This window comes from Castor canadensis, chromosome 4 (genome assembly GCF_047511655.1).
Source record: "Castor canadensis chromosome 4, mCasCan1.hap1v2, whole genome shotgun sequence".
NCBI lineage: Eukaryota > Metazoa > Chordata > Mammalia > Rodentia > Castoridae > Castor > Castor canadensis.
The window spans coordinates 148,067,030-148,092,671 of NC_133389.1; the positions used below are offsets into that span (position 1 = coordinate 148,067,030).

The window sequence follows — 25,642 nt, forward strand, 5'->3', positions numbered from 1 at the left end:
CGCCAGATCCTCTCCGGCCCGCCCGGCTCGTTTATTTACAGTCCCGGGAAGGCGAGGCATTTCATTTAATTTTAGTGATTAAATGAAAGTTGTCTATTAATTCTTAGATGGGACAAAATTGTTTTTGAAAAGTACTGCATTTTTATTTTAATGATTTTCCCTTTCTCTCTGTACTGTTCTTCAGAGATAATTTGCCTCCTTACAGGTCATCATGTATTACTAATCAGAACCTCTGATTACTACCACTTAATAGTGTCATCTTGGATAATTCTCTTAATCTATGTAAGCTTCAGTTCTCTTACAGAAAACTGCCTGATCATCTTACAAAAATATTGAGTAAAATGAGATAATGCATGTGAATTGCATTATAAATTATAATGTGTTATATAAATGTCTTGAAATGATACAGTAGGCAAAAATGTTCTAGGTATGATTTTTATAGTACGTATCAACCAAGTTAATATATTTTTACAATTATAAGGGATGTTACAATGAATTTTAAGTAATCCTTAATGATTTAACCAAAGTTTTCTAAAAATTATACAGCAAATTTAGTGAACATAGGTTAAATTACCAAGATTTTAAGACAAAACTATTCCAGTTATTGTTTCTTCATTTATAATGTAAAGGTTAATAGGTTCTCTGAGATTCATTTGGGTTCTTAAGTTATATGATTCTGTGATTTCATGTTCATAACACTGGGAAACAGGCTTATATGTAAACATAATTCAGTCAATTTATATAGGCATTGTATCAATGGCTAGACTAGAAATCATAAAGCCTCAAGGGTTCAGTAATAGAGAAGTCCGAGCCTAACCTTTATGGCTTAATCCTTTTTTCAGATTAAACTTTTTAATTCCACCATTGTTTAACATTACATTTACAGTTGTCCCTCAGTATCTATGGGGAATTAGTTCTAGGGCACCCAGAAGATAACAAAATCTATGGATGGTTAAGTCCCATATATAAATGGCATAGTATTTGCATATAACTTATGCACATCCTTTCATACTTTAAACCATCTCTAGATTACTTATAATACAATGTAGATGCTATATAAATAGTTACTATACTTACTGCATTATCTAGGGAATAATGGCAGGAAAAAAGCATCCACAGTTCATTGACTCTGCAGATGCAAAACCCATGAAGAGGATCAGATGTATTTTGTACTATATTAATACAGTTATCCTTCAACTCTCCTAGGACAGTTGAGGTTTTACATCAACTATCTTATTTTATTAGAATTCTAAAACTGTTTTATTAGAATTTTGGGGTTGGAACAGCACATGTCTTGCAAGCATGAGTTCAAACCCCAGTACAGCAAAAAAAATTTTTTTTGAATACATTTTGAATGGTATTATTTTATAGGTTTATCAATATAAATTTCAAAATTATATAATTTCCTTTTATGTCAATTATTCTGATTTGAATGGTAAATATCTGATTACCTCATATAATAAGAACTTGGAAAAGAGAGATCAGCAAAGTCAAGAACTATCTGATGACTACAAGATGCAGAAGTGACAGCAGAACTCGCCATGACTGATAAAACATTAGAGGACCTTCATTCCTATAAAGATAATTAACATCAAGTTAAGTCTGGGGTTCCTCAATGAAAGTGGGAACAAGACTTAAGAGGAAATATGTGCTGGAGAGCCAGGATGCCTAATTCTGAGTTCATATAATGATATTTCAGAGAATGTTAAACTAAGTTCCAACTTGGCAAATCTCTAAGCTTTTGATTGTTTCTGAGAAAAGATGGTATTATGTTTGTATGCAACTTTATTCAGATAGATCCTAATTATATAACAGATAATTAAAAAAAAAACAATGACACCTTACTTGGGCCCATGAATTAACTAAAAGCATCTCTGCCTCCATTTTACATGTCTCCATTATTCTGAGTCTTTCCACAATCACCTTGGGTTCCAGAAAGAACAGGACCAATGGGTAGCATCTTCATGACAAGGGAACCAGACTACTCCCAAGGAAAGGAATGGCACAGCCTAGCAGGGCACACCATTTCCCAAGTGAGGATAATTACCCTATTATGATGAGGCTGACCCTGGAGCAGGAGTAATCATCACATGGGAACCAGATTGCTCCAACTTCTCTGGAGAACCAGAACTGAGATAATGATCAATCAGGCCACAATTTGCTTGAGACTGTTATATTATGCATACCTCTCTCCCCCTGCCCCAGTATTTCCTCTATCTAAACCTAAGGGTCACATCTGTACCCTGATGATGGGCTGAAATGCTTACTTTGCCTCTTCCTGTGGTGTGCCTGTGCTGTATAATAAATCTCCTTTTTCTGACCTTCTCAACTACTCATCTCTTTATTTGGTGTTTTGGAGCAAGTGAACAGACCTGACATGTTGAAACCTCTGGAGTTGGGCTTCTGGCCTATAACTCTAATTACAATTACAAGTCTGTTTTACTATACTAGAAAAAACTACTTCGCTAACAATAGAGAAAAGATTGTTTTGAAACTGTATGCCCTCAGATTAAAATCATGTCAGCAAAAACTGTATTGTGTGAACTGGAGATGTTTGGTTTGAAGGATGTTTAATAAAGAAAGTAGATCAACTGGATATGATGAAATGACCTTTAGTATGAATTCTGGGTATTTTGTCAAATAATTCATTATTCATTATAAGGGAAGGAGAATTATTTGTAATTGGGCATACAAAATTTAAGTAAAGACAACATGTGATTTAGAAAGAAATTTTCAAGAATCAAGTGAATAAACTACATGAGTTGTGTGGTATACGGTTAATACCTAAATCAGAGTTAAAGTCTTTTAAAAGAAGTTTTAACTTCCAAAAGTTCTGTGAAAAACCAAGTACATCATATTCTTTTCAGCTTTCCAGCCCTTTTCCATATGATGGCTAACAATGAATCCTGCCTTCCTACACTGGAAGTGGCAGGAGGCTTACTGGATTCTCTATTGTTATTTTTTAACAGAATTATTAAGATAACAAGTAATTTATTTCCTGGTGGGTGGGGTGAGAGGAAGGAATAACTTAAGTAAACAACAGTATAAAGAATATCGATGCAGACAGAAATACACTCCCTCAAGTCTGTAGGAAAGCACAGTTAAACACTCTTTTTGTGGGACTAGAATTTGAAGCCAAGGCTTCATGCTAGCAAAGCAGGTGGTCTACTACTTGAGCCACATCTCTAGTCCCACAGTGAAAATATTTGATGTGGAAAGAGCTAAATATTAACAAGGAATTCAGAATTTTATATTTCTCACACATCAGATTTTGGTCAGTTCTCTTCAACTAGAAACAGGTTCACAAAAATTTGATATTAATTACATGTGGGGATTTATCAGTTGTTTGATATTTTCTACAAAGGAATGGAATGACATGTTAGATAAAGCTGCAAAAAACCCCATTAAAAATTAGAACTTGTCTCTAGCTTCAGATTTCCAATTTGGACACCTAGAGTTGGTGCTACAGTGTTTGTTAATAAGTAATATTTTGATATCCGTACTAATTACTATACACTTTCCCTGTTACCTTATTTTATATCTGTATATATATATCTGTATATACACATATATACATGTGTGATTGGTAAAAGGTGGCTCTAATTACTCAGGTATGTCTATGAGGGGACTTTACTATAGATTACCACAAAGCCTAAAGTTTCAGATGATCCAGAGTATATGCAACTGGTTTTACAAAAATAGAACAAGCTGTGCATGGTGGTAGATGCCTGTAATCATAGCTACTTGGGAGGTGGAGACAGGAGGATTGCATTGGAAGTCAGCCCAGATAGTAAGCAGGAAACCCTATCTGAAAAATAAACTGAAAGCAAAGGGATTAGGGATATCCTCTAGTCCTAGTATCTTGAGGACATTTCCCTTAAGAAGGAAGCCCTGAGTCCAACCCCCAGAACCACAAAAAAACAACAACAACAACAAAAAAAACCAAACTACATCCAAAACAGCATCTGAAATCAAAATACTACGAAATACTGAAAGATGAACTTAGAAAAAATTTTATCTTTGAGATGAGAAAGTAAAACTCCATTTGATGAAGAACATACTGAGATAACTCAGATTGTGACAGACCCAGTTTTCACTAATAGAATCTACTAAAGTGCAGTATGATAGTATTATATTATAGATAATAACTTCATTATTATCTATAGCTGTGCCCATGAAATTCTTTGAGGAAACACAATAGCATTTTGGAATAAAGGTAAACATATTTATGCACATAAAATATATATATTAACAAACATCCTTCCCAATTTCAGCTGAATTTTAGAATTTAGTAACAAAGATAATAGTCACCTTTTAAATTAGTCTCAGAATATTTATAATATATAAAGCAAATTTAATTAAGGATTAAAAGGTTGTAACACTCCATGTTCAAGGAAAGCCATTCCAATTCTCACTTTCCATACTTTGAAAATGCTTATTGTATTATTAAAAACCATTATGAAAAATGTGGACCTTTAAAAGTACCAGTGGGTTTGAAATGGAAAGAAAGAAGCTGTGAAAACCAAGAATGGCATTCTTAAGTATAAATGAGCTGCACTTAAAAGCTGTAATCTGTAAGACAAAATATCTTTCCCCATAGTACTTGAGCTTGAACTTTTTCATGTTAGGTTATACAGCTGAAATTTCTACCAAGCTGGATTAAATCTTTTGGGTTAGCAGGCATTGTCTCTAATCCTTTCTTATAGAAGGTGAGGGAGGAAAAGACACTTTTTCCTCTTCTGCTTTTGAGAAATTCTCCAAATCTAGAATTGGATTTAGTTATTAGGTTTTATATTTACCTCACTATAGACTTTTTTGTCATGGGAATATTCTTTGAATTGGAACACCATTTGCATTATGGTTGGAACTGCGCAGAACTCTTACAAAAATACGAATACTTAACTATATTTTTAAGCTTAGAGGTTTATTTGAAAACAGAAGTAAGGATGACAGTGTGTAACTAATGGGTACATAATAAAGATCCGTAAGTTCTATCATTTCAGTCAAGAAGGTATAACTGAATTAGGCAGATAAGAAAAGACTCATACTATCTAAAAATTTGGAGAAATTCTACCCAAAACAGAAAATACATGTCCCACAGCATGCTAATGACCAGAAAGGGGGAAATGCCAGAATGAAGTGTGCTCATTTTCAGCACACTCAGGTTTTGTTTTTAAATCGATCCAAATTAAGATATGCAGAACAAGCTGGAAGGGGATATTAATAAGGTAGGCAGTCAGGGATTTCTTCCCAGATTGAGAATCGATTAGGGAAATCAGTCAGGGAAGTCATAGGACAGAAGAGTATAGTCTGATTTCTACCTTGGTATTTTTCAATAGAAAACAGCTTTTTAAGGTACTGAAACCTACAAAAGACAAGGAGAGATAACAGTGGTAAAGAATGGGGGAAATAAACATTAAGAAGTTTGGACAGAACTTTGAAGTCTTTATACTCCAGGAAAGAAACTTGACTCCTTATAAAACCAAGTAACAAAACTACCATCTCCTAAAAGTATTATTTTCCCCATTAGAAGTGTGTTTAGCGCAGAGAAACTAAAGCAGATACCTTAAAAGCAACTGAGGCCAACAGGAAAAGGGGAACAGGTACTAGAGAAAAGGTTAGATCAAAAAGAATTAACCTAGAAGGTAACACCCACGCACAGGAAATCAATGTGAGTCAATGCCCTGTATAGCTATCCTTATCTCAACCAGCAAAAACCCTTGTTCCTTCCTGTTATTGCTTATACTCTCTCTACAACAAAATTAGAAATAAGGGCAAAATAGTTTCTGCTGGGATTGAGGGGGTGGAGGGGAGAGGGAGAGGGCGGAGTGGGTGGTAAGGGAGGGGGTGGGGGCAGGGGGGAGAAATGAACCAAGCCTTGTATGCACATATGAATAATAAAAGAAAAAGAAAAAAAAATAGAAGTGTGTTTAGTCTTCAACTGTCCCAAGAAGAAAACAGTGAAGAATCTAAGGCCTGGGTGTGGTGGCACATGAATGTAATCCCACCTAAGAGAGAGGCATAGGTAACAGGATCATCATCTGAGGCCAGTCCCAGGCAAAAAATGCAAGACTCTATCAAAAAAAAATTAGTTAAAGCAAAAAATAAAAAACAAATGAGGGTTCCCCAAATTTTTTCTTGGGTGAACACCACCAATAAGTAAAAGGGCTAAAGTGAGAAGAGGATTCTTAGGCTTCAGTGTCTAAATACAGAGACACCCCTGCTTTCCAAAGGGAAGAACTATGTGAAGGAGATGTTTATGACCCATGATAGAATTACTAAATGAATGATTAAATTAATATATAGGTCCATACCTTGATAGAAATGCAAAACTGAGGTTAACATACTAAGTTCATTAAGATTATCACCAAATATTATAAAATAATCAAATTTTGGTATTGATTAATTAAGAAATACATTATCAGATGAGTGAAATAGACAAATCAATAGATGGAAAATTTATAAATTACATGTTTAAGAAATAAGTTAGATGCAAATATAATATCATTCACCAGTGACACCTTAAGTAAACTATCTTAACTATTTAACCTGCTACTGTGCTAAAAATGCACAGTAACTATTACCAGGTTGGTATTATACTAATTGATACTATTCAAGCAGCATACCTAAGAAAGAGTAGTAAGATTAGAAATCCAGAATCTATTAGTTAACTAGTTTGAAATTTATACCTGTTATTTTATATTTGCAGATCCTGACAGGCAGAAAGTGGGCAACACTGAGACAACCATAGAACTAGTATGTGGAAAAGTGAAGGATTCTGTCACATGGGAAGGAGAAATAAAAAAATGACAATGTGAAATACAACAAGTATCTTGAGTAGCACTTGATTCCTGAAAAGGAAACAGCAGAATGCAGAAAACAGAAAAATTATGCAACACATAGAGCAAAGAAACAGAAGCAAAGCACATACAACAAACAGCAGCCACTAGCTTCAATAGGGAAGGATGGGAGCTGACACACATCTCTAGGAGTGTGTGCTGAGGGATGGAAGTGCTGAGAGAAATAGCACCATATGAATATTAATGTCCATTGTTAGGGCAAAATTTTTTCCTGTGCCCCTGTGAACTCTATTGGTATTTGAGAAGAAATCTTAATCAAAGTATAGGTCTAGGGGCCAGGATTTACTTCAGTGACCACAGAACATGTTGAAGCATAGCATCAAAGTTGGATGCCTCCTAAAGTACCCTGCAGGCCTCTGATTCTGTATTTTAATAGTATGTAAGCACAATTTCTGGGGATGATACGGTTTTTGTGTATGACCCCATTTATTATTTTATACTTAAGGTAGTACGTGAATCAAGGAAACACACTCCTATGTATATGGGAATTGTCATGTATAAATTTCTTCAAAAATACTGTGCTGCATCTGTTATAAACTAAATCATACCTCTTTCCAAGCCATCTTTCTGAAACAGCTCACAGGAAGTTAAAGTCTTAATTTTCCAAGATCCTTCTATCTTGATTATATTTGAAACTTTAGGAAAATGGGCTGTAAGATTATTACTTTGTAATTTGGTTACATGTACTAATATTTGTATTATCCATTTCATTTTGGTACAAGGTGAATTTCAGATAATTTCTTCAGATGCCCTTTCAAAATGGGTATTAAACAAAATTTAGGTTTCAAATTATTGACAGAAGATATATTATAACATAAATGGGCTTCCCTTAGAATATGTAAGGAGAATTTTTGTCCTTCAGCCTATGTTTTTAGGAGTAATATGCTTGGCTTATCAAGCTAAGCAATGAAGGAAAGATGATAGTATCCATACACTCAGATTGTCAATAAATTCAAAGTTTTTATTAGTGTTTCAAAATAAAGCTAAGTTCTAAGAAAGTATACATGTATGAGTTATATATATGTATACAGTATGTACATGTGTACACATATTATCTATAAATATGTTTACAATATGTGTGTGTATATAATCTATATAGCTGTGGAAGAAACACACTTGGGTATGAATTATCACAATTCCTTGCCCAATAATATACATCATTAATTTTTATTAACAGTCAAGGATTTGTTTAGCATCATGTTTAACATTTTGAAAATCAAAACATTAACTTTTTGTTCTCAAGGATAGTGCTATTAAAAGAAGATTTCTAACATCAGTGGTTAATTTTTTTACTTACAGAACAAAATCTTTTGAGATTTCATTGTGGGAGACTTATTAGTCTATTTACATTTCTAAAACTGAGAATAATTAATGTACATGAGATCTTTGTATGTATACATTCATGGGGTCCTACTGTTTTCATGAAACCATTTGATTGGCAAAACATACTCATTATGGTTTCAAAAGAAAACACCCTATTTGAGTCATAGGGACAAACTTTGGGGTCTGTACCGTTATTTCTGCTGCTGCTGCTAAGCATGGGGTCAGCATTTGGGGTTGGAACAGGTGAGGAAAAGGAGATTTATTGGGGTAATGCCAATTTTTAGGCTTTTCCCTTTCTCTTCTAAAATCAGGAAGTCAGTGAAAGAACTAAAAATGAATATAAAAAGGAGCATTTCTTGTACTACTACACAAATTTCGTGATTAAATACTTATGATTTGTTCTGTATCTTTTGAACAGACTCCCTCTTGCCATTTCCAAGATTATAATGTGAATTGGCCCTGGAATCAGAATCTAAAGTTTTCCTTTGGTGTAAAAAATAACTTTGCATTTTATGAAAATGATTATCCTTTAAAAATTAATCATGTATAATTGAGTATATTGGTAAAAAAACGAGGTTAAAACACTCTACACTACTACAGTGGAATGTCAGTTAATGTTATATCAGAGGTGAGCCCTTCTTTGATCAAAATTCCATGAGGTAGATTTATATTATACAAAATTTGGTACCAGACAGATGTTATAGGAGGGTTACAGTATTATCTCAAACATTAAGAAAAAATTTAATACAGTCAAATTAAGGAAGTGAAAAATGCAAGAATATTGATCATGTTGATATTTCTAATACTTGGAAGATGTTATAAAAAAGAAGTGTAAGTATTATTTAAATTCAGAAAAAACATTGAAGAAGCAAAATTAAATAAGGAGTAGTAGTAACATAGGTAAAAAATTAGACAAAAGTATATTAAGTGACAATACAGCAATGGAAAGTAATAAAACTAAACTATTAAGGCTAAATAATATAATATGTTCTAAAAGGTATGGAAGTATTAAAATTCTACCAGAATTAGAAATGATTCTTATCCTAAATATTGAAATAAATTCCAAAGAATATGAAACACAAGGTAAAATTCTGAGAAGAAAAGAAATAACACAAAACAGAGAAAATAAGACACCTCACTATTCCCAGTATAGTTATTATTTATGGAATGGATAAAACATGTTGTAGAAAATGTTACTACAGTTAGATTAACATATAAAAAAACCAACATGCCACATCTACCTAAATCATTTTGTAAAACAGCTGAAAAAGGAAATTTCATTAAATTTAGACAGTTTATAGTGCAATAAATAAGTATGCTGAGGTATTAACTAACCCTAAGTTTCACAATGGGCAGCTTCTAGCCGGTTCCTTGAAGCTGGATCTTGGTCACACAAGGATCACTGGACAAGAAATCAGTTGAGATGGACTAGAGCTGCCCAATTGTCTTAATAATGAATGCTCCACACTGTCTGTTAAGTAAAGAGAAAATATAGATCAGGAAGACCGAACAGAAAAAAAAAAGGATTAAGTTAGAGTAAATGAGTGTAGAACATCAATCAACATTCATGACATGCTTGTAGAACTCTACTCCCTAGAGTGCTATGAAGTAAGAAACTAGCAACTAGCAGGGGTCCAGAACCCGGGAAAGGTTTGCACTCTGCTTTTAGAAAGGTTGCAATCTGTTATTAGATAATCTCTAGTGTCATAGTATAAATGTTTAGGATACAAAATGAGGAACAGGTCAACACAGATTATGAGTTATATTTCCTTCTTTAGGTGGGTTTAAAAGACTTGTTTTAAAAAGGGAGGATAGTGTTTGACAGAAGGCTATTTAGAAAGTTGTCAACCCCCCCAAAAAAGCATCCTTCAAGTTGGCGCTGGTGGGATGGGAATATAGGTACTTATGTTGTACAATCCAAAGCAATTCCATATACTTGTGTCATCCTGGCCTTTTTTTTTTTTTTTTTTTGCTAAGACATCCAGCCCAGGCAAGTCTTCAGTTAATTGCAGACTCAGCTGACAACAACTGCAATTGTAGGAGAGACTCTAAATGAGATGCACCCAACTGAGCCTGGAATCATTAAGAGGCAGTCATAAATTCTGTTTTTTAGGTACTAAACAAACGAACATGACCAGCTGGATCTAAGAAACAACCTAGTTGCTACTAGATTTTGACACTTTGGGCATTGGCATGCTCCTTATTTAGTGGACCAAGCTTTCCTAACACAGTTTTAATTTTTAAGGGGTTCCATATCTGTTGTGATAGCTCCAGAGCAGTGCTATCCAATAGAACTTTCTATGCTGATGGAAATGTTCCATATCTGCAGTCAAATTCCATAACCACTAGTCATACATTAGTAATTCAGCACTTGAAATGCGGCTAGTTGTAAATGAGGAACTAAAATTTTAATTTCATTTACATTTAATTTAAAAGTTAAATTAAGTATCTTCACATGACTAGTGGTTACTGGAGATAGCAAGTGTTCAAACTTGTCTGATTTGCTAAAACCAAACTCTGGCCTGGCTTTTCCAGCCTATAATATATGGTCCAATATGACTTAATAATGTCTACTGCTGCATTTATATCAGTGTAAGTATTTTTGTTCAGTGCATGACATCTACTGTGACAATATATAGCTATTTATGCCTAGTCACTACTCATAACTTACTGGTTGTAACCCAATATACTCTAGTTCTCTTGGGAGAAATAGAGAAGTGAAGTCAAACTTTTTGTTTTTTGTATGAGATTTCTTAAAGGTTCAGTGTCTAGAGACAAGAGGGAGCAGTGCTAGTTTTATTATACACATATATGAATAATTTAGGTTAATGAACAGTGGAAAACTACAGACTAGTTAATGGCAAAGAATTTGGCAAGGATGTGGATATGAGTGGATGAGAGTGATAAGAAGGAACATGCTACTTTTATTTTTATTTTTGATTGAGTCTATGTTGTCCAGGTGTGTCCAAACTTGCAATCCTCTAGCCTCAGCCTCCCAAGTAGCTGAGATTATAGAAATGTATTACTGTACCTGATGGAAAGTATAATTTTAGATTAAAAAAACTAAATTCAAGGGACTAGGATATAGCTCAGTGGTAGAGTATTTGTCTAGCATGCATAAGGTCCTGGGTTGATCCCCAACTCCACAAACAAACAAACCAAAAACCTCAACAAAACAAAACCCAAACAAATTTTTATTTTATGCATGATTAAAAGCATGGAAAATGAAGATGGAGAAGTCTTGAAAAAAATATATAGCAAATTCCACTAAGCAGTAAAAGAGCTTTATAAAGGGATTTGGTAGTGGAGAGAGAAATGAATCTCTTCTTCTCAGCAAGTTACTGAGCTAAAAAAAAAATGATACCATGAGGTCAAAACAATCATTGGTATTGCTTTGATTTTAGAGGAGAAGTTAGATGGGCAAACATAAAAGGTGAGGATTTAAAAAATAGTGTACAAGAAATTGCGTTTCTTGATTTTCAGTTTGAGTAGCCTATAACCATCATCAAGGTGGTAATGTTTTAGGATTAAATTATGAAAACATTGGTATCAAGTTAAAGCATTATTAACATAGAAATGAAAACTGAAAACTCCTTTAGGAAGATAGTTTTGAGGGCAAAGAAAACTATATTATGATTAGTATTCGATGAAAGAGGAAGAAATATATTTCTGAAAGTAACACTGAAAAATAAAATTGAATGCCAAGAGGCATATCCTAGTAATAAAACTTGACGACAGGCTAGTTGATCAAACTGAAGTAAAGAGAATTTAAGAGACAAGAACTAGCATAAGACCCTTGGGACTTGTTTAATAAGAAGTCATCAAATCATGGCAATTTATCTTAGATGGGTTCAGTAGTTCTACCTTACCCTCAGTTTTACTTTCTATGGTTTCATTTACAGGCAATTTGAACTGAGTCCCAAAAACGTTAAATGAAAAATTCTAGAAATAAATAATTCGTAAGTTTTAAACTGCTTGTGGTTCTGAGTTGCCTGAGGAAATCTTGCTCCATCACGACCTGGATGAGAATCATCCCCCTGCCCAGCATATTCATGTTGTAACCTGTTAGGTTATTTAGTACCTGTGTTGGTTATTGGATCAATGATTACAGTGCTTATATGCATATAGGGTTTGGTATTATCCAAGGTTCATGGAATCCACCGGGGGTCTTGGAACATATCTCTTGTGGATGGGGGGGGGTCTATTTTAGTTTGAATAGACTTTAACACAGAAGGAACAATAATTCACGTGGAATGAAAAAGATAATCTCCTCTACTCCTCCCCCATGTCTTTCCAAAACAGCTAAACTTAAAATATTGTTAATGAAGTATGTAATATAAAATCCTAATCCTAATCTTGCTTTTACGTGTCCTCAAACTGAGTGCAGATTCACAAAACATTTAGAAAGATATCCTGTAAGGAATTAAGGTTTGATATGTTGAATTTTATATTGTGAAATGTAAAGTGCCTATCCAAGTAGCCTGAGTTCTGAGGGAAAAGCAAAAAATGAGAAAAGAATGTTCACAAAGAATGAGACTCAGAATGCAAGGAAAGTGCTCAAACTAAGAATAAGAAACATATGATTGGATATGAAAACAAGGTGTGCAAAGCAGTAAGACAGTTCTAATTTATAGAAAAGTATTTAGAAAAAAATTTACTTAAAATATCATGTAAACTAATACCCTCCTTACATAGTCATTACTAAACACCTCAAATTATCTTTTACCTACCCTCCTCTACCCCAATTAATTACTTTGGCTGGTAAGAACTTGTGAAAAATGCAATTAGAAGAGTCTACAGGTTTAGGGTCAAATAATCTACATTAAGATAAAAGTAGATTTAAAAATAAAGATATAAATATAACCAAAGTATTTATACTATATTTCATATTACACTTTAAGAGGATACAGTAACCTGACAATGGATTATATCAAGGGTTATCAAACTATGGCTTAAAGGTCGAACATGGCCTATCACTTATTTTGTAAATAAAATTTTAGTAGAACACAGCCATATTCATTTATATTTTGTTTGGGTTTTTTTTTAATTTTGTTTTTATAGGGGTTTAATACCAGGGCTTCACACTTGCTAGGTAGGTACTTTACCACTTGAGCCACTCTGCCAGCCCTTTTTTGTGTTGAATATTTTCGAGATAGGGTCTCCCAAACTATTTGCCTGGGCTGGCTTTGAACTGTGATCCTCCTGATCTTTGCCTCCTGAGTAGCTAGGATTACAGGCATGAGCTCTGGCTCCTAGCTGAGTTGAATAGTTTTGATAGAGACCATGTGACCTGCAGAGCTTAAACTATTTACTACTGAGCCTTTTTGCTGACCCTTGGTTTAACTTTTCAGGCTGGATACTAGTATTCATGTGGAGAATTTCAGAAATCCTGTGAAAGAAAACCTTAATAAAGTTCCCTAAGTGCCCACAGGGTGAATATATTCTTGCTATGGACTGAATGTTTGTGTCCCTTTCAAATTCATATGTTGAAACAGATTCTCCAATGTGATGGTACATGAAGATGAGACTTCTGGAAGGTAATTAGGTCATGAGAGTGGAACCCTGGAGAATGGGATTAATACCCTTGCAAGAAGAGACAGAAAACTTGCTTTCACTCTTAGTGCTCTCCACCTGTGGGGGTACAATGAGAAGACAGACATCTCAAACAAGGAACTCAGTCCTCACCAGATCCTGGATTTGCTAGCATCTTGATCTTGAATTTTCCAGCCTCTGAAACTGTGACAAATAAATGCTGTTGCTTGAGCAACACACTCTATGGTATAGTTGTTGTAGCAGCTGAACTAAGACAACTTTGTATTGAGGAAATAATTACCTGACTTAAAAATTATTGGAGTCTAAAAAAGTTGGGTTGCCCTTAAGTAAAGTCAAAAGCAGAAGTTATAGTTTAATAGAAACCTAAGCAAAATGAAGAAGCAATTGATAATAGTGTTTTTGAGACTACAAAGAACAGAATTAGATTTGAGTGTCAGTATTTACAAAAACATCAAGAGTTCTATAATAGTGAATTAAAAAAATTCCATTTTAATGATACATAAAAATATAAAGATTACACATAATAACTGGTATGTGATTTTTCAGTGTATGTAAGCATGTACAATGTTTAAGTTGGGGTAAGCATTATCTATCTTCTCTAACATTTACCATTTCTTTATGATTAAAACTTTCAAAACTTTATTCTCTTTTTTTCATTACATTATTATCTGTAGTCATTCCACTATATAATAGCACACTAGAACTTGCTGCTATCTATCTGTAACTAACTCAGTACCCACTGATCAATAGTTCCCCATCCTTCTACACCTCTACTCTCCTAGTTTCTGGTAACAACCATTCTACTCACAACTTCTGTAAGATCAATGGTTTTAGATATCTCATGAATGAGATGTGGTACTTTCTTTTTTTGCGCCTCAATTATTTCACATAACATAATGATCTCCAGTTAAAATTCTTTTAAAAATGTTTGTTTTTAATACTTCCAAGGATTTGACACTTTTTTCTTTTTTCTCACTATGTAGCCCAGGTTAGTACTGAACCCATAATCCTCCTGCCTCAGGAGTAATCCCAAGTGCTGGGATTACAGGAAAGTGCCACTATGCCTGATACAGGATTCAACTTTTAAACTGTGATACTATTACTGTTTTATTTAAATAAAAGCTATATTTATTAGAATGTTTGTTGTAGAACTCTGCATGTCTTTACTTAATGTGGTAAACTATATTTTCCATATTTGGTTGATATTATTCCTTATCAGTCTGTTTTCTATGGCACTGCTTATCTAGTTTCAGTAACGTCAACCAGTATGGAAGACCAAAAAGCTCTCTTAGAATTAGGAAGATGTAGCTGAAGACATCATTCCTTACAAACATTTATTACAAGTAAAATAAAGTGACTCTATACAAATTTTTTTTTTTTTGTGGTATGGCTGGGTTGAACTCAGGCAACTTGCTAGGGAAGTATTCTATCACTTGAGTCATGTCCCCAGTGCATTTATAAATTTTTTTGAGACAGGGTCTCAACTATGTAGACCAGGCTGGCCTCAAACTTGTGATCTTCCTCTTGTCTCTGCCTTCCAAGTGCTGGGATTACAGGTTTGTACCATCACACCCATCATGTGTATGTGCACCACGGAAACTTTTGGCAGTCTATTGAAGCCTATCAGAATTTTTCTGAGAATAATTTTTTTTTGTGGTACTGGGGTTTGAACTCAGGGCCTATGACTTGAACCACTCCACCAGACCTTTCTTTGTGATGGGTTTTTTTGAGATAGTGTTTCATGAACTATTTGCCTAGGCTGGCTTTGAACTATGATCCTCCTGAACTCTGCTTTCTGAGTAGCTAGGATTATAGGAGCAAGCCACTGATGCCTGCTGACAAAAATATTTTTAAATACATAATAAATTATCAGGCTTATTATTTAAGGCATGGACCCCAGTGGTGGCACTATTTTGGGAGGCTCTGGAAACCTTAGGAAGTGGGGCCTAGCTAGAGGAAGTAGGTTAATAGGGGTGAGTCCTTGGGGGGCATACCTTGTCCCATCTCTTTTCTTTCTGCTTCCTGTGTGTGACCAGATGAACAGCCTTTGCCACCACGGGCCCAGAAGCAACAGAGCCAAGGAATATGGACTGAAACCTCTGAAACTGTGAGCCAAAATAAATCCTTCCTTCCTAAGTTATATCAGGTATTTTTGTCACAGCAATAAAAAGTCCATCACAGAAAAAATTGGTACCAGACAGTGTGGTCATTGTTGTGACTAAACCTACCTGTGGCTCTTAAGTCTTTTGAACTGGTTTATGAAAGAATGGAAGAATTTGGAAAAGTTTTTTTTTTTTATGGTGCTAGGGTTTGAACTCAGGACCTTGAGCTTGCTAGGCAGGCACTCCACCTCTTGAGCCATGCCTCCAGCCCTGAATTTGGAAAAGCTGAATTTGGTAAATGGATGGAATTGGAGAACATCATTCTGAGTGAGGTTAGCCTGGCTCAAAAGACCAAAAATCGTATGTTCTCCCTCATATGTGGACATTAGATCAAGGGCAAACACAACAAGGGGATTGGACTATGAGCACATGATAAAAGCGAGAGCACACAAGGGAGGGGTGCGGATAGGTAAGACACCTAAAAAACTAGCTAGCATTTGTTGCCCTTAACGCAGAGAAACTAAAGCAGATACCTTAAAGCAAATGAGGCCAATAGGAAAAGGGGACCAGGAACTAGAGAAAAGGTTAGATCAAAAAGAATTAACCTAGAAGGTAACACCCACACACAGGAAATCAATGTGAGTCAATGCCCTGTATAGCTATCCTTATCTCAACCAACAAAACCCCTTGTTCCTTCCTATTATTGCTTATACTCTCTCTACAACAAAATTAGAGATAAGGGCAAAATAGTTTCTGCTGGGTATTGAGGGGGGGAGCGGGAGGGGGCGGAGTGGGTGGTAAGGGAGGGGGTGGGGGCAGGGGGGAGAAATGAACCAAGCCTTGTATGCACATATGAATAATAAAAGAAAAATGAAAAAAAAAAAAAAAAAAAAAAAAAAAGATGTGGGGTAGAGAAGCCCTGGAATGCTGTCAGCAGAGCCTATAAGTCATTCTGATGGGAGCTTAAAAAGACCATAATGCCAATAGAATGTGGACAGTAAAGGCCCTCATGAGGGCTTCAATGGGGGTAAGGACTCTATTGGAATTGGACTAGATGCCATACATGTCACACTGTAGGAAAGAACTTGTCTACACTTTGTCCATGCCTGAGACTTTTTGTGAGGCTGAGTTTGAAGGTGATGGACTAATTAATCTGATGGAAGAAATTTCATGGCATCCCAGCATTCAGGCTGTGGCATGGTCATTACTAGCTGCTTGTAGCAATGTTTATAGTGAGACTAGAAGCAAAAGAGCAGTGCAAAGAGACTTGAAAAATGTGGAGTTTGACTAGAATAAAAGGACTGTGTTTAATGTTTTTGATAAGAAGGGCAGAGTTGTTAGATTCACTAAAAAGGAAGCCACTACTTTGTACCTGGACAATAGGTAAAGTTCCTTGAGGGCGTTTCAGGAATCTGGACCCCACCCATCACAGGTTCAAGGATGTAATGGTTTCAATTTATTTGAAAAACTCTGCTTTGAGAAGAGAGCTACAGGGTGGATTCCCTTGCAAGGGCCACCTAAGGAAGTGTTTCCTGGCATTTAGCCATCCAGACATTCAGAGTCTGCAACAGTTGTGGTCCAAGTGGGTCTGGTTACTCACTGAGCTGGCTGCAGACCTGGATGTCATCTATATGATGCTTGTTATACAAGGACGCAAAAGCAAGGGTTTTGGGGTCACAGAGGGTTCACAAGAGATTTCAAAAGAAAGTCAGGGAGGCCACACAATATGTATCAAGGTCAGCATTTCCATGGGGAGCATGTAAGGGCAGTGTGTGGAGACACACTGGAAACCCCAGGGAATTACAGATGACAGGAGCGTGGAACATACACCAAGTAGAAACACAGGCAATGAACTGAAGCAGTTCAAGAGGGAGGCCATATGGGCTGCAAAAGGCAAGGCCACAGGAGGAGAGGGGGCTACAGGATTTAATGTTTGCCATGCTGGGTTTTAATGTTGGTCACATCTGTCCTTTTTATGTCCCCATTCTTCCCTTTCTGGAATGAGAATGTTTACTCTGTGCCATTGTATTTTTTGATTTTACAGGGGCGTACAGCCAAGAGTTTGCCTTGAGTTTCAGAAGAGACTTTGGACTTGAACTTTTGAACAGTGTTGGAACTGCTAAGATTATGGGGAATCTTGGAGCGAGATGAACTGAATACATTTTGCCTATGAGATGGATATAAGCTCTTGGGGCCCACAGGGCAGAATATTATGGTTTGAATATGAAATGCTCCTCATAGGCTCATTGTGGTCCCTAGCTTGCTATAATGTTTTTAGAGGTTCTGGAAATTTTAGGAGGTGGGGCCTATCTGGAGGAGCAGGTCATTTGGGGGGTGGTGTGTCCTTGGGGGTTGTATCTTGTTTTTGAAACTGTTAAACCTCTGAAGACAAAATAGTCCTTCCTCCATTAAGTTATTTTTGTCAGGTATTTTCTCACAGCAGTACAAAGTCTAACACAGAGATTATGAGGGAAATAAATTATATACTTCTACCTACATTTGCTGTTTGTGTGTGTGTGTGTGTGTGTGAGTGTATCTGTGTGTGGGGGAGAAGGAATGAAGGAGATTAAGGCAAGGGTATATGGGGGATGGACTTATATGAAATAGAGTAAAGAAACCTCTTGCAATTCCCAGTGGGGTGGCTGGGAGGGAAAACGACACATGGTGGTGGGGGTGATCCAACCAATGTACAATATAAGCCTATTTGGAATTGTCACAATGAATCCCCCTTGTACAATGAATATATCCTAATTTTAAAAAAACAAACTCAATGCAGAATCTTAGTAGCTCCTTGACTATATTAAATATAAGGATTGGAGCAGAGATGATTGCATAATGCCCTTAAGAATCAGTATGTCATTCTTTTTCATGAAAAGATATTCAAGACAGCACATGGCTGTCATACTATCATCATTAATATTTAAAGTACAAAAAGTGACAGTGTTCACCTTTAATATCTTAAGGCCACCTTAGATTTGATTTCCACATTTTAGGAAAGGCAAAGGCAACAAGATGCAGGTCTATAATAGTCTCAAGTTCTTACAAAGAATATTTCCATCGTTCTATTTTAAAAGTCACCAAGGTTTTTGGTACTAGGGAAAATTTTCACAGAAAGAAAAAGGCTATTATTTCAATGTTATTCATTAATATTTTAAAATCAGTTTAACATATCTTAGAAAAAGAGTATTTCCTAATGATAGCACACATTTGCATATTAAGATTATGTTATAATATTCATACACAATAAACCAAAGTGGATTAATTTGCCACACTTGGTTAAAACTTATATAGCAAAGAATTTCTACAGGGTTGTATAGTTCTACAGAACTCTGAAAGCGATTTTGGAGTTCTGTCCCAGAGCAGGGGCACCAATTTCTTTTGAGGGCCACTAAATCACTGAAGGAAAAACACCCAGCCCTATAAGATGCACAGAAAACTCCAACTTAAAAAATTGAGCCTAGTACCACAGTGTAGAGTACTTGCCCAGCATGCATGAAACCCTGTATTCAATACCCAGCACTGCCAACAATTTTTGAAAATAAAATGAATATAAAACTCTATCTTTTATTAATAAATGAAAGCAGGAAGTATAAAACTTTTGTATAATAGCCCTGTGTTCCAATTTTTACTTCAAAAGTTTATTAAATTTTCTTTTTTTCCATCTCCAACAAAAGGGGGAATGGGTAATTTTTTTACATGATTAAATTAGGGCTGGAAGTGTGGCTCAAGCACTAAAGGACCTGCCTAGCAAGTGTGAAGCCCTGAGTTCAAACCCCAGCCAGTACTGACAAAAAAAAAAAGCCCCCTTACATGATTAAATTAGAGCAAGATACCAATTTTTCTGTATAATTTTTGCTACTACCTACTTACAATCTAAGACAATTTAAAGTGTATACTCTTAAAGTAGAAAAACTAAACTTTAAGAATGCTTAACATTAACATTCCTTGAAAATTTCTCCTATCCTAGTACCATTCACCACTTCATTCTCTATTTGAATTATTTAAGCTACAACTTCTCTCTCCTTACTTATATCTATCTATCTATCTATAACTGATAATAACTAGTGCTTGTAATATGGCACAGCAACATCAGCTATTTCTAGAGAAATGTATTTGAGAAAATGTTAACATCAGAGGAAATCTGTTTCTGAAAAATTTCTAACAATAACAAAATGAAGTCTCATAAATAAGGTTTAGTAACATCTCAAATTTTGACATCAGGCCAAAATTGTGGCATAATTACAATTTACAGCAGAGTGGTAAAGACAGTGAGAGGATGTAGAGAGTAGTCATGGCAGTGAGTGATGACAGGGTGAGATGACATAAAAGAGTGGGGAGGCTCTTTAATGTAGATTGTCTTGGTATTGAGGCCAGTACATAGGATGGATCAGAAGGATGAATACAGTGTAAAATAGCTAATCTCCATCATTTTATTGTGAAGAGTATGCTCCCTTTCCTCACCAAACTACAATGCACACAAAATTTATATTACCATCCTTACAGTTAATCAAATTTTAGTTCTCTTCTTGAGATAAAACCAATTTCCTTAAAGTGATGGTCCTGCTGAGTTTCAATAAGAAACTCGGTCATAAGAGAATAGGAAGAATTCCCTGCTACATAGTAGAGAGCCAAAGTATGTTGAATATGTATACTTGGATCTAACTAAATTTTCATTCTTTGGTTCAAATCTAATTCAAGGAGCATGAACACATTCCCATGCAAAAAGAAGATATCATTAATTGTTTTTCATTTCCCCTTAAATATTATGTATCACTGACATAGACAATACTGTGTGAACTATCTAGAATAGGAAAATTCATAAGAAATAGAAAGTAGATTAAAGATTACCAGGGACTGGAGGAGGGGAAGAGAAGGAGGATTTATTATTATTATTATTATTATTGTTATTATTTTTGGTGGTACTGGGGTTTGAAGTCAGGGCCTCACTAGACAAGGGCTTTACCACCTGGGCTATGTGGCAGCTCTAAGGTTTTTTATTTTTTTTTGGTAGCATAGGGAATTTGAACTCAGGGTCTTGTGCTTGCTAGGCAAGGGCTCTACCATTTCAGCCATACCTCCAGTCCTGAATTTACTGCTTGAGAAGAAAAGAATTTCTGTTTTGGGTGATGGAAAACTTTGGAATTAGTGGTGATGATTTGCATAGCATAGTGAATGTAATTAAGGACACTGAATTATACACTTAAGATGATTAAGATGTTAAATTTTAAGTTATATATATTTTATCACAATAAATAAATTTTGACCATGTATGTATGGTTTCTAACTTCTTTAAAACAAATATGAATTATGGTTAATTTATAATTATATTTCCTTCACATAAAATAATTCACTAATTATATATTTCTGATCACAAATGTGCTAAAAACATCCAAACTTTCTCTTTTCCAGAAGAGAAATTTTGAAAACTTAAAACATAACTGAAGAAAAACAGAAAAAAAAAATCAAAACAAACTTCTTACTTTAATTGGTTCAGGCTGCATCACAGGTGCAGGCATAGCAATGGCACTTGGAGCATAAACCTGGTGATATGTTGCTTGAACTCCATGATCAGAATAAGGCTATTATAAGTGGGGGGAGGGAGAGAGAAAGAGTGGGGAGAGGAAGAAGGAAAGGTAGAGGGATGGAGATGAAGAGGAAAAGGGAGAGAGAGAGAGAGGAAGAAATGATGGATTATTTTCATTTATTAATTAAAACATTTATTCAGCATTTACCATGTAGTAAGCATTCTGCTATAAAATGGAGAAAAACAGATAAAAACTCATTCCCAAAGGCAGGCATGGTGGCACACACCTGTAATCACAGGTGGTGGGGGTGGCACGGGGAGAGGAAGGGGAATAGAGAATTCAAGACCAGCTGGGCAAAGTTAAGGAGATCTTATCTCAAAAACAAAATAGAAACAAAAATGGCTGGGGACAGGGACTAGTTCAAGTATAGAGTACTTGATACTTAGTTCAATACCAAGATAGCAAAACAAACAAACATTAAAAACCCATTCCCAGCTACGTGTGGTGATGGAATACAAGGAAAGTCTGATGTTTATATAATTGTGTGTGAAGGGGTTGGAGAGTAGTTAGGTTTGTGACCTATAAAATTTATGAAACTGTAGAATTCTAATGGAGGTATTGATACAAAGATAGATGGCTCTATAGTAGCACCGTCCAATAAAAATACAGTGTGAGCTATACATGTAACTTAATATCCAGCAGCCATGTTAAAAAAGTAGAGAAACAGATGAAATTAGCTTTGAATAATATATTTTTCAAACCAATAGATTCAAAATATTACTATATCAGAGTATAAACAATATTAAAATTACCTTTTTTTTACTACTGTTCTATACTATGTTTTTAAAACCTTGTGCATATTTATACTTACTGGACATTTCAATTTGTTCTTGCCAAATTTCATGTGCTCAAATGCTGTATAAGGCTATACTGTTATATTGTATAGTATAGCTTAGAATTCAAGGGTGATGGTGGGGCTAGAAGTATGGGCGTGGATAACATCAGACTGAGGATATAGGGTGAAAGAACATAGAACCAACCATGAAATCATGGGGAACAAAAAATCAGTTTACAAGTGAAAATAAAAACAGTTAAAGAATGCCAGAAGAAAGCAGTATCATAGAAACCACAGGTTTCCATGTACAATGCCTCTGAGAGATCAAATAAATTAAAAAGGAAGGAAAGTATTTAGCAATTACGAAGTCGCTGAGGACCTTTTTCAAAGACAGCTTCAGCAGAAATATAATGAAGCAGACCTCAGCAGGTATGGATAAAGGGATGGTAAAGCAGTAGAAATATTAATGTAGACTATTTTTTTAAAAAGAATCTTGGCTTGGAAAGGTAGGAAAGAACTGGGAGGCTGGTGGAGGAGTGTGCCACAGGATAACTGTCCCTCACAAGGTGCTGTGCACTATACAAAGAACTTTGTAGGCAACATCTTTAATCTTTACATTAATCCTTAAAAGTATAGTTCTCAATGTCCTCATTTTACAAATAAGGAAATTATGAAAGCAAGACTGAAGGTTAAGTAATTTCACCATTTCAACTGGTGAAGCTGTGAACCACTGGAGAGAAAAAGACTTATAATGTAAGAGGAAAAAAATGATAATAGATGGATGAGATCCCTGAGGGGAAGGAACTGAAGGTATCCAGAGCACAAGAGGCAAAAATAACTTTGGACAAGACTGGAAGTCACTAAATAAATATAACAGGCTACGATGAATTAGAACTTGGATAAGTTTGTGTATGTTGGGAGCTGGAGGCTGAAGTGTTTTCCACAAATTGGTTTCTAGTTTATGAAAGAGAACGCAAAGCTATAGTAAGAGTGAAAAGAGAGAAATGGAAGCATTAAAGGCTTGGTAAAGTTTAAAATAGCTATTGAAATATATATATGGAAACTTGACCATAACAAGAAAAAGGAAAAACAAACTATAAACCACACACTCTATTCATTATGTATTAGTCAGACTATACCTTCAACCAGAAATAGTATTAAAAACATACAAATATCATTCTGTATGGAAATACCATGTGAAGTACAAGTTATAAGATAATACTGAGTAACATTTTCAGAAAAAAATCTTATTAGATTCCAGTAAGGAGATGATAAATATCTGATATCAGTAATTAAGAATATGGTTTAATATCAAAAGTAGATTTTTGACCAAATTGCTAATGTAAGAGAATTCTAACTTCACACCCTTTCTTGCAAGCCAGAAAACAACAAAGATAAAACAAAAGATAGATTTTTAAAATGCTATTACCAGTTAATGAGAAAATAGCCACAATCCCCAAATCACAATGTAGAATATCTGCTAATGTTGTACAATTTGAACCAATATGAGAGAGGACTCTAAAGCCTCCTCAGACATCAGAAAGGATAAAGATTTCCTGAGAAGTCAATGAAAGACCTACCCAAAGATTCTTTAGAGTCTTGAGTGTTAGGGGTGCACTGTATGATCAGTCCAAGGAAAAAGTAGGGAATACCTCCACACAGATCCAACGCTTAACATCAAGGAAGACAGACCTGAAGACGAAATTAGGTTAACACCTTTTTTTTTTTTTTTTTTTTGTGGTACTAGAGAATTCAGGGCCTCATGCTTGCTAGGCAGGTGCTCTACCACTTGAGTCATGCCCCAACCCTTTTTTTTTCTTTTTGTTTTAGTTATTTTCAGATAAGTCTTGCGTTTTTTGCCCAGGATAGAGCCTTGAAGCTCTATCCTCATACCTATGCCTCCCATGTAGCTGGGATTATAGGTATATACCACCATACCTGGCTCATGTTTATACCATTTTTGTTGTCTACTATCAAGCCTTCTAGCTGAGAAACACAGCCAGAGATGAAGTAGATGGAAAGTGAAAAAAGAAGTAGTAATTACTGTATCCCAATACAGAAAACCTATGATGAAAATGGATTAACTAGGAACCAAAATGACCCCCGGCAAGGATATGAAGAGGAGACCCCTTTATATTTTGGTGGGAATGTAAATTAGCACAGACATTTTGAAAACCAGTATGCAGATTTTTCAAAAAATTAAAAATATATGCTCTATGATCCAGAAATTCTATTTCTGGGTATATATCCAAAGGAAATGAAATCACTAGTTCCAGTTGCGCAATTGGTTAGCGCATGGTACTTATACAACGGAAATGAAATAGGTATATTGAAGAGATAGTTGAATTCTCAAGATCAGTGCAGAATTATTCACAATAGCATAAGTGCTGGGGATATATCTCAGTGGTAGAATGCTTGTCTAGCATGTGTAAGCTCAGGGTTCAATCCTCAGCACTGCAAGACTACAAGAAAACAAAAACTTCTTGTTTGATCCAATAGCAATGATATGGAATCAACCTTAGTGTCCATCAATTGATGATGAAAATGTGGTATTATGTACACAATGGAACAGTGTTCAGCCTTTAAAAAAGAAGGAAATCCTATCATTTGTGATAGGACTGGATAAAATCTGGAGGACATCATGCTACAAAATAAACTAGGCACAGAAAGATAAATGCTATATCCTTATATGTGAAATCTGAAAAAGTCATAGAAGCAGAGAGTAAAATGGTAGTTGCTGCAGACTGGGGGAAGATGGGAAGATACTGATCAAAGGGTGCAGAGTTTTATTTAGACAGGATGAATATGTTCTGGAGATCTTCTGTTGACCACGGTTATTAATAACGAATTATATATGTGAAAATCAGTGAGTGATCTTAAAATTTTCTTACTACAAAGAATAACCATGTGAAGTGATGGATTAGCTTGACTATGGTAATCATTTAACAATGTATATATATATATATATATATATATACATACATACATATATATAAAAACATTATGTTTATTATAAATACCGATAGTATAACTTTTATTCATCAGTTATATCTTAGCAAAGCTGGAAATAAAAAGAAAAGAGCAGATACAAAAAATAAGTGAAGGATGAGACAAAGAATAGAGGAATCCCAATAAAAGTACTGATAGTAAACATTAAGACCCAAACATTGAGATCCAATTTTATTCCAGAATAAAATTATGTTATAAACTTTAGCAATATAAAAATAATAGAACAATGCACTCAGGCTGGGAGGTGGGTGCTAATTTCTAATCTTTCATAACACAGATTTAAAACACACCATGTCACATGCACAGTTCCTGGCACATAGGTAGGGAGGCTATTAGTAATGGATCAATGATATAATGTAAAGACACTTCAGGTAATATTCATTATTTGTAATTATAAAATAAATTTGATTTATAGTTTGAAGGAAGAATTAAAGT

At 35.1% G+C, this 25,642-nt stretch overlaps 1 protein-coding gene across 1 annotated transcript in view; it reads right to left on the reverse strand.

Moving 5' to 3' along the window:
- Boll (boule homolog, RNA binding protein) overlaps positions 1–25,642 on the reverse strand; it is a 57,310-nt gene that overhangs the window by 10,924 nt on the left and 20,744 nt on the right. The window contains 1 exon segment of the mRNA XM_074071337.1: positions 21,319–21,417. Within this exon segment, the coding sequence (XP_073927438.1) occupies positions 21,319–21,417 (99 nt within the window).